This window comes from Notamacropus eugenii, chromosome X, assembly GCF_028372415.1.
Source record: "Notamacropus eugenii isolate mMacEug1 chromosome X, mMacEug1.pri_v2, whole genome shotgun sequence".
Classification (NCBI taxonomy): Eukaryota; Metazoa; Chordata; class Mammalia; order Diprotodontia; family Macropodidae; genus Notamacropus; species Notamacropus eugenii.
In genome coordinates, this window is record NC_092879.1 from 98377870 (window position 1) to 98388356 (window position 10487).

General features: G+C 50.0%; 1 protein-coding gene across 4 annotated transcripts in view; it reads left to right on the plus strand.

Moving 5' to 3' along the window:
• Nucleotides 1–5988: 5988 nt before the first annotated feature.
• Nucleotides 5989–10487, plus strand: part of PFKFB1 (6-phosphofructo-2-kinase/fructose-2,6-biphosphatase 1) — a 15290-nt gene continuing 10791 nt past the window's right edge. For 3 of the 4 annotated variants that reach the window (XM_072626518.1, XM_072626519.1, XM_072626521.1), the window contains exons 1-4: nt 5989–6577; nt 8829–8954; nt 9918–10011; nt 10359–10425. In XM_072626518.1, coding sequence (XP_072482619.1) covers nt 6484–6577; nt 8829–8954; nt 9918–10011; nt 10359–10425 — 381 coding nt within the window. In that variant the 5' untranslated portion in view covers nt 5989–6483. Of the gene's footprint in view, nt 6578–7361; nt 7572–8828; nt 8955–9917; nt 10012–10358; nt 10426–10487 lie in introns of those variants that run through there. The other variant, XM_072626520.1, reaches the window with a different exon arrangement.

A 10487-nucleotide genomic window follows, 5' to 3' on the forward strand; every position in this document is an offset into this window, starting at 1 on the left:
TGGGACCTGATTATAATGCTAACAACCCTGGACCATTCACTCATGGCCACTGGATGCCCTCACCCTTGGCCTATTGCAAAAACCACAATATTCTCCCTCCCCAGCTCCCAACACTTTCACTGGCTGCTTCCCCGACCTGAGATGCTCTCTATGCTCCACTCTCCCTCCTCCTTCCCTGACTTCCTTTCCCACTAAAACCCACCTCCTGAGAGAAGGCTTACCAGGCCTTCTCAAAGTCAGTGCCTTCCTTCTGAGATTTTTCTCCAATTTCTCCTGCCCTTATTCTGTTTTAACAGAGTTGTCACATCTTTTCTGCTCCAGAAGCTTGTAAGCTCCTTGAGAGCAGGTCCTTTTGTAGCCTCTGTGTCCCCAAGGCTTAGCACAGTACCTGGCACACAGTAGGTACTTAATGAATGATGCTTTGAGTCAACTTGTCCCTCATCCAGCTGTGACAGAGGCAGCTGGGAGTCATGATGGTCTTTCCGTGAGAAAGCTTCCTGATATTGGCCAAGTTGCTTTATCTCTCTGGGCCTCAGTTTCCTAGTCTGTAAAAGGAGGTGATTAGATAGCCCTGGTGTGTGTTCTCACCCTTGAAGTTTACATGCCACTTTGCAATGTATCTTCTCTTGCTTTAAGCAGATGGCTTTTGCCTTTCCGCAGTATTAATCCCAGGATCTTAATATATAAACTGAGTTTTCTTTCATCTGAACTTGGAATCAGGAAAATCTTGGTTCAAAGCTCTTCCTCTGACACTTCCTAACTGGGACTCTAGAAAAGCCTCTCAATGTCTTTGAAACTCAGTTCCTCATCTGGAAAATAAGGATAATAAGATGACTTCAACATACTCTGCCTATCTGAAATCACTCTGGAAGTATCAATCAGTTAGTATTATTAAATCAACGTTGGTGTCTCTGAGGGGCAAGAGGCAAGAGATGCAAAGCACTCCGAAGACCTTAAGTCACTCTATTCTTATCAGCTGATGGAACACCAGAGGAATTATTTTAAAAAGTTGAAATGCCAACTGTGAAACTTCACATGTGATTGCTTTCTGCAGATGCTGTGAGCAAGGAACCATTTTGACAATTATCAAGTCCGTCCCCGAAAGAGCTGCTGTCTGGCCCCGCTGCACCTAGATGTCACATCTGGAACTCAGAGGATAAGAGAGAACAACGACCCCACCAATGAGCTTCAATTTCTGCACTTTTCATCACACATTCTAACATTTGCAGAACCACTTTTGAGATTTTTCATTCCTAGCTAATAATCCCTAATACCAGCAATCAAAGGAGAAAATGAGAATCAAAATCTCAAAGCATTAAGCTCTAAAATATTTATCTACATTTTCATTTTAAAATAAACTTTTTCTTTAAAAAATCTTTTTTTACTTGTTTCCCCCACCCGTGCCCCATAAGCTCTGTCTGACACCTTTTGATAGCAGTTTCAATGTACTGAGGCATCCCAACCGATCCCCTCCGTTGGTTTGTCTTATAAGTTTTGTTTTTCAGTTATTTATCGTGTCCGACTCTTTGTGACCCTATTTGGGGTTTTCTTGGCAAAGATACTGGATTCGTTTGCCATTTCCTTCTCCAGCTCATTTATACATGAGGAAACTGAGGCAAACTGGCCAGCTATGGAACTCAAAATTTAAAAAAAACAAATGTTAAAATGTTTACATGTAATTGGAAAAAAGAAAATATCTTAAAAAGAAAAAAGTTCTCTAAATCACTAGTGATTCAAGAAATACAAATTAAAATGACTCTGAGGTACCTTATACCTATCAGATTGGCTAATATGACAGATGAGGAAAATGACAAATATTGGAGTGGAAAAACAGAGACCCGAATTCTCTGTCGGTAGAGTTGTAAACTGGTCCGGCCACTTTGGAGAGCACTTTGGAACGATGCCCAAAGGGCTATAAAACTGTGCATACTCTTTGATCCATGAATATCACTACTGGGTCTGTATCCCTAAGAGATCAAAGGAAAAGGAAAAGGACTGGAATGTAAAAAAAGTATATTTTATAGCAGCTCTTTTTGTGGTGGTGAAGAATTAGCAATTGAAGGGATGCCAACTGGGAAATAGCTGAACAATTTGTGGTAGATGATTGTGATGGAATATAATTTATTGCTGCTCTACAGTCTCCTCCATCCACCCTTCTTCAAAGAAGACTTTTGATTCCTATCAGGAGGGGAGGCAAGAGATGACCACCAGAGGCTGGCCACTCTGCTCTCCTCAGAGAAAGCTAGAAAGAAATTTAAATCTGCTAAATAGCGCTAGTCTTGGGGAAGGTAATCACTATCCCTAACAGGGGAGCAGGACCCCAAGCTATCAATCCAAGGTTTGACTTCCTACCAAATGCCACTTCCACAAAGAACACACATAGAAAAATAGCAAATAAACCCATTTATTCAAGCCAATAACAAACAGAAATCAGAGGAGAATATATCAGAAAATACACAGAGAAAATGAGCTCTCCAGAATCCCAGGGCTCACTCAAAGAGAAATTCCCTGAAGTCCCTATTGTAGTAAGCTGGAGATAGGGACATGATGGAGGTGTTGGCTCTGCTGCACATCTGCTACTTTCTAGGTCTTTCTCTCCCTTCAGAGACTTGAAGGTAGTCTGGAACTACGTTTTCTTTCTTGAAGCTAGAAGCCAGTAGATCAAGATCTCTCTTCTCCCAAGCTCTCACCAAACCTGTTCCTCATGCAGGTAAAAAGCATCAAATAATCGATCTCCACCAATTAGAGGAGTCCCATTAACTCTGAACATCCTCATTTTATAGATGGGGAAACTGAGGTCTAGAAAGAGATAGTAAACTTAGAAATCCATCGATTCCAACCCCATAATTATATAGATAAGGAAAGTGAGTCCCAAAGAGAAGATGAGAGCTTAAATCTCATTGACTCCAACCTCCCCCTCATCTTACAGGCAAGGGAAACTGAATCCCAAAGATAAGGAAAGCCCCCCCCCCCCCCGCTCCCGCCAGAGTCCCTGGATTCCAGTCTTTCATTATATAGACAAGACCTAAAGAGGAAAAGAGAGCCTAACAACCCTCAACTTCAAGCTCTTTTTTTATATAGGCAGGAAATTGAGGCCTAGTGAGAGGGTGCAAGTTCGAGGCATACAGTGTCATCCCTAGCAAGTACTGAGATCAAATCTCAAAATCATAAGTTCGGAGTCTATGAAGCTATTGGCCAACATCTCCTGTCCTACGCTGGCTACAGCCAGTGAATGTCAACTGAGGGATGAGGGATGGATGTGTGTGTGTGTGTGTGTGTGTGTGTGTGTGTGTGTGTGTGTGGTTTTATATTCCTTTCTCAAGCCAGGACATGTTTAAAATTAGCTTTGACCTTTGAGGGGGGGGGACTCAGGAGAAAGATTTACAGGCAGTTTTAGCAAGAGCTAGGAACAGCTGATCGCAGCCTAACTGAACCCCCCCCCCCCCATCGGGCCTTCCCTATCCAAGGGGCGCTCCCTGGCTCTCCACTCTCTTGGGAAAGCAGGCACACGGCAACCTTACCTGATTTTCAAATCAAAAGCCCCTCTGGGGCTGTCTCCGGAGAATTAGCTAAGCCATGGAGGACAGAAGAGTGAAGAGAGCAGGTAAGGGTAGGGGGCATAAAGGCTCGCAAAGGAAGGTGTAGATGACTGGGGAGGAGGCAAAAACTGGGCAGAGCTATGAGGGTGGGGGTCCTTCTCTGCCCCCAAGGTTTGGAGAAAGGTTGGTTCCCCAGGGAATCGAAGGGATCGACTGGCTCTCTGAAACATACCAAATTTGGACTATCTCAGGGTGGAGGTGTGGGGCAGTCCAGTGGTGTGATCTTGGGCAAGCCCTTCAGAGACTCAGTTTCCCCCTACCTGCACCACCACCTCTTTACCAAACTGGAAGCATTTGGGGAGCCCTTTTTGTTCACTAACTAGACCAGGGGGCTCTTCTAAGTCTAGATCCTTTGCTTTGAGCCTCTCCTCCCTCTTTTGGGATGTGACAAGAGTCATGGGCAATGACCTTTAGGCTTCAGTTTCTCCCTTTGTAACTCTAGGAGGGTCAGACTCTATGACCTTTAAGTGTCCTTCTAGGTCTGATGTTCTGTGATTCTAGGTCCCTTCCCCTGTTTCAGTCTCTGTTTCCTCTATCAAGAACTAAAATAAGGACGCTGGACTGCCTCCTCACCATCATATGCTCTGATCCTGGGTTCCCCCCTCAGTAAAAGGTGGGACTAAATCTAAGCCAATTAGCATCTTCCTCTAGCACTCAGGCAGTCAAGCAGGAGGGGCAGTGTGTGGTGGCCTGCAAGTCCAGCAGGACCAAGACCCTGGCTTAACTTGAGGGGCCTGTGACTCCTCAGGCACACTGTTGCTCCTCTCGCGGCTGATTTCCTCCTCTGTAAAACAGTGAGCAGAAAGAGTCCTGTCTGTCCAGTGGTTTCAGCCATGTCCGACTCTTCATGGTCCCATTTGGTGCTTCCTTGGCAGAGATACTGGAATGCTTTGCTGTTTCCTTTTCTACCTCATTTGACAAAACTGGGTGAAGTGACTTGCCCAGGGTCACACAGCTAGGAAGTGTCTGTAGATGGGTTGAAATCTCAACTCTGCCACTAAGCCTTCTTGTGAACTCGGGTGAGGCCCTTTCTCTTAGAACCTGTTTTCCTTTCTGTGAAGTATATGGAAGAATGTGCCCCCCTCAAACACCCTAGGCCACTCTCAGGGTTCCCATGGAAAGATCTTAGTGTTCACTGTAAAATCCCAGGGTGAGTGGGAGCTCTTCTCCAGCTCTGCTACCAGGACATCAGAGTTAATGGCAGACCAAGCAAGGGATTTCAATTGTTTTTAGATCCTGGAGCTGGGAGGAGAAGGAGGGCTGGGGTCTCAGGGAGCCACTGAGAAAAGGTATCTAATCCTGGAGATATATTAGAGGGAGTCACAGCCAGAGTGAAAGAGACACACAGAGGAGAGACAGTGAAGGAAAGAGAAAGAGAGAGAGAGAGAGAGAGAGAGAGAGATGATGGGAGGGGAAGAGGCAGAGAGAAGGGGGAGCAAGAGACAAAGGGAGGAAGAGAGAAAGAAAGGGAAGGAGAGAAAGGGAGAGGCAGGGAGAGAGAAAGGGAGAAAGAAAGAGAAGTGGGAGAGAGAAAGGGAGGAAGAGAGAGAAGGGGAGAGAGAGAGAGAGAGAAAGTAGCCAAGCCCCACCCTGCCCCCTGGAGTTCCAGGCTGAGGCAGGGGGACACGCTGAGACCAGCTTTGGCCTTGTGCCCTCTTCTTGGGGGGAGAAAGAGGCAGGAATGGGAACAAAGCCAGACTTTTGTAGCTGAGAGGGCAGTAAGACCCACGGGCCCTGCACGTGGGGTGGGGGAGGCTGCTGTGTGGTCTCTCTCTGGGCCAGGGACCCATCTGTCCTACTTACAGGCCATTGCTCCCAGAGGAGCCCTGGGCCTGGGGCCAGGGTAGTGCAGTGACCCCGATCCTACCCCAGGCTCCCCATTCAGAGGCTCCCCCAACCCCAAGCCTCCTCTTCCTCCTTGCCCACATGAGTAGTGAGCACCAGGACCCTGTCTTCTCTCTTCCTCTTTCCCTTTCTCCTTCCTCTCCTTTACTGACTCCTTCATCTCGCTTTCTCTTCTTCTGTTATAATGTCCCTCTGTTCCCTTCCTTCCTCTTTATATCCCTCTGGGCTTCTCTCTCTTTCCTTTTCTGTTCCTCACTTTCTCCCTTCCTTTCTCCCTCTGTGCCTCAGTTTCCCCATCTATCCTTCAGTCCCTCAGTCCTCTGGGTACTCTATACCTCCATCTTTCCCTCTTGCCTCTCTCTTTCTCCTGAGCCTCTCATTTTGGGGTGGGGGGAGATACTGCCTGGGACAGCTTCCTCAGAGGGCAGCAGCCATCTCTGCCCTCTCTGACCCCAGGGGGCCATCCTGGTCCCCACCCCTGGAGTAGGGTGTGTCTTGCAGGAGGGAGGAGACTGACACCCAAAGCCCTCTTTCCATTGGCAGCCTTGGAGGGAGAGGGAGGGGGAGGAGAAGGGGCTTGGAGGTTATCTGCTCCATACACAGTTAGGGGACAGGCAGTTGGTGGGGGCAGTTCAGAGGCCTCCCTTACTGACCTCTGTCCAGCCTGGGGCCATCAGGGGAAGGACAGTATTACAGACACTCCCTCCCCCAGGATCCCTCCCAGCAAAGCCACAGCTGAGATCTAGCCAAGGCAGTCTAGGACCTTAGAGTAGCAGGCGGAGGTGGGAAAGTGGAGAAAGAGAGAGACGGGGAGAGAGAGAGAGACAGAGACAGAGACAGAGACGGAGAGGGAGAGAGAGAGAGACAGACAGAGAGACAGACAGAGAGAGACAGACAGAGAGACAGACAGACAGACAAAGAGACAGAGACAGAGACGGAGACGGAGAGGGAGAGAGAGAAAGAGAGACAGAGAGAGAGAGAGACAGAGAGAGAGAGCAGAGAGACAGGGAGGGAGGGAGCAGAGAAAGGGAGACCCGACATGTCCCAAGAGATGGGGGAACTCACCCAGACACGGCTACAGAAGATCTGGATTCCCCATGCCAGCGGCAGCCATCTGCAGCAGCGCAGGGGCTGTAAGTCGGGTTGGGGTGGGGGGAAGCTGGGGCCCCCCAGGGGAATGACAGAGCTGTAAGGAGGCTGGGGCCCCCAGGAAGACAAGGGGCTGGGCCCCCAGTGGGGTAGGGGGAGCTGTCAGCGGGGCTGGCAGGGTGAGGGCAGGGGCAGCCAGAGACAGCTGAACAGGAGGGGGATGTCCGTGTGTTTCTCTCCTCCCGCACCCTGAGCCTGCACCCTCACCTGGCTCTCGGAGGCTTCGTCCCTCTCCTTTAGAAGTCTCTGTCTCCTTGGGACACATTGCTTAGAACATTCTCTTTTCCTTCAGAACCTTCCTCTCCCAATTAGAACCTTCCCTTTATTTCTTGAACCTTCTATTGTTTCTCTTCTTTGAGAACACGGCACTTAGGGCTCCCCAAAGCTACAAATTGGAATTACGGGATATCAGGGGTTCAGACTAGACCCTGTCCTCCAACCTGCACACACCCCTTTTATAGAGAGGAAGACTGAGACCCAGAGTGTAGGAGTGACTTGCTGCGAGTCACCCAGCAAGTAAATAAGAGTTGAACTTGAGAGTTGGAAAGGCACTTGGAAATCACCTAGTCCAACATTTGATAGCCAGAGAAACTGAGGTCCGGAGGAGGAAAGGAACTTGCCCAAGGTTCCATGGGCCAGGAGTCCTTCCACATGTGGAACCCAGTTCTCCTGACTCCCATATGAAGACTGGAAAAGTTTTGTTCCTTCACTGGGTGCCCCTCTCCCTAGCTGGGGGTTGGGGTGAGGCGAGGTGACGTGTCTAAGTTCAGTCCCTCTGGCTGTGGGAGACAGGTGTTGGTTACACAAAACCACCATGTGGGGCCCTCCCTCCCTCCCTCAGTCCTGTTTCAGAGTGTCCTGTTTCCACTAATGGGAGGACACTGTCCCACTGTCCCAGAACCAAAAGTTGCGGGAGGGGGCGTAGAAAAGGGACAGAGAGGGAAGGAAGGAGATGCCCCAGTGCTCAGGGACATCAAGGTAGTGGAAAATTCATTTGAAATTCAGTTTAGAACGGGGGGGGGGGGGGGGGGGAGACGGGGGGAGTTACATGGGGAGGAGGAAGATGGAGGGAGGAGGAGGCAATGGGAAGGGGGCTGAGAGAGAAGGTCAAGAGCCATAAATATTTTCAAAGAAGAGAGGAGGGCCAGTTCCCCAAAGACAACAGCCTGCCCTTGTGCTGGGGGTGCTCCTTCGCTCCGCTTTCTGGGCTGGGTGTTGCAAATTCTCTGTAGATAAAGCCATAGTCACAGTGATACAGGGGGCCTGGGCATGGGAGGCCTTGGGCCAGTGTGTGACTTGCCTTGGCCAAAGGGCCCCTTCCAGTAGCACCCTGCTGCCCCTGAGGCCCCCCACCTCCTCCCTTGACGGCTCCCTCAGGCCCACCCCAGGCTCTGGGGGTACTTCTTTCCTCTCCTGAGATCAGTCATCTCAGTTCAGCCCGAGCATTTAGTAAGTGCCCACTTTGCCTCTGGAGGGCATTGTGGGAGGCGCTGGGCACAAAAAATGCCAGTCCTGCCTTTGCAATCCTAGTATTGGGAGCTGCATAGGACTCTAAAGTACACCTAGTCCAGTCTTGTAATTTTACAAAAGGGAGCCTAAGGCCTGGGAAGCTGAAGTGTTCCAAGGTGCCACTGGAACAGAGCTGGGATTGGAAACCAGGCCCTCACCTGTCAGCTGGAAGGCTCATCTAGCCCTTTCTTCCCCTGCTCAAGCATTATCACTCCAGTTGTAAAGGGGAGGAAACTGAGGCCCAGAGGCCTAGCCACTTGTGTCCAGTAAGTAAAGCCAGAGCTGAGTTTTAAGCCTAGGCCTCTCCTAACTGTAAAGGCCTTTCCCCTCCACCACGCTGGCGAGCTCCTAAGGAAGTAAGTGGATAATCACTGCCACTGAGGCTTGAAACACCCTGGAGCTGGGGAAAAGAGGGCCAGCAGCTGCCAGGGGATGAGGCATCTCAATGCCTTCTGCCAAGTTCCAACCCACCCTGGTGAACTGCTCCATCAGCCCCACCATCTCTCCCTCTTCACATCTTCCTTGGGCACTTTGCCCAGGTATCTCCTGTGCCCCACCACAAGCTACCTTGTATTCTACTGCGAAGTCTCTGATTTCCTAGCCCCAGCCTGGCTTCATTAGATCATCTGCTCCTGGAGGGCAAGGATTGGGTGCAGCAAAGGAACTGGCACCAAGCACCATCCCAGGCAACTTCCTAAATGCTTCTCAACTTGAATTAAATTTCAGCATCCATTCCCCAGTTCACCAACTCCCCCACGATGGTGATCATGGTGGGGCTGCCTGCCCGGGGCAAGACCTATATCTCTACAAAGCTTACCAGGTACCTCAATTGGATTGGGACCCCAACCAAAGGTACGTACAGCCTTCTGGCCAAGGAGGCTCCCATGCCACTCCTTAGTTCCCCATCAGAATGGAGATTCCCCTTCCCTAGGATCCCAGAGTTAGTGGCTTCCCCATCCCCATCTAGTGGCCTCAGGGGATCATAGCACTGTACAGGATCTTCCACAGATGAGAAGGCAGATGCCAAGGTAGTGAGCAGAGCTCTCGTCCGAGGACTTTCAGACGTACGCAGCCATTTCAAGGCTCCAGTAAAGATATGACAATGTCTGGCCCAAAGCAAATTGCTTTGAGCTTTTCCCAGGAGTCCCAAATAGCTGAACTCAGGTTCTGTGACTCCAAAGCAATTCAGGGTTTCCTCCCCTCCCCAGACAGAGACTGGGGCCTGCTTGAGAGCAGGAAGTGTTCTGTGTTTGCCTTTGTATCCCAGTGTCTTGTATGTAGTAGACATTTAATAAATGCTCAGAGAATTAAATGTAGCCATGAACCTATGTCCTGATACAAACCCATGATCTCAAGTGCTGAGGATTAGGGGGTGCGAGGCACTTTGTCAGAACACACATTCTAGAAAGGCCCTTGGAGCAGGATCATGGCCAAAGGAGGCAGACCAGGGTGAGGAGCAGATTAGGGAATCTGTCATACAAGGACCCAACTGAAGGAATTGGGGGCATTTAGCCTCAAGAAGTCTGGTGGGCACAAAGAGGAGATCCTCCTCCCATGGCTCTAGCTCTGTCCTCTGAGGCCAATCCCTCCTCTGCCTTGGCAGCCTAGTCGCCCTTCCCTGGACACACTTCCTAATGTGGTCCCCAGAACTAAATCTCATCCACATTCCTATGGTCCTTCCCCCCTTGAATGATACCGGATCCCTCCCCAGAGAAGAAAAGAAGAAGTCACCACATCACTGAGCCCCTTCCGCCGCTAAGGTCAATGTGCCAAACTCACCCACTCAAAGCTGCCTCCTCCCAACTCTCTGTTTAGTGTTCAATTTAGGCCAGTACCGCCGAGAGGCCGTCCACTACAAGAACTACGAGTTCTTTCGACCAGATAACAAGGAAGCTTTGGTCATCCGGAAGTAAGTAGTCTTACCTTGGTTCATGGGCCATCCTTTCCTTTCTCCTCTCCTTCTACCCACCCCACCAGCCTTCTCTTATCTTCTCACCTCCCTCCACCTCCAGTGGGCCTCCTGCTCCTGCCTCTACCCCTTCTGCTAATGCAGACTTGACCGGGAGGCTCCGCACCCAAACGGATCTCCTGCTCATCAGACCACCCATGACAACCTTTAGCATTTGGCTTCTGACCCCTTCCTCTTCCCTTCCTTGACTTTCCCTTTCCCGACCACCCCTATCGCCTCCTCTATCTGTCTTTCTCCCTCCTCTATCACCTCCATCACACCTCTTCTCTCTCTTTGTCCTCTCTCAGGCAGTGCGCACTGGCAGCTTTGAATGATGTCCACAATTACCTGGGCCATGAGGAAGGCCACGTAGCGGTAAATTGACCCAAGGGTCTGTCTGTGCTGGGCCAGAATTGCCAAGCATAAGAGCTAGAAGG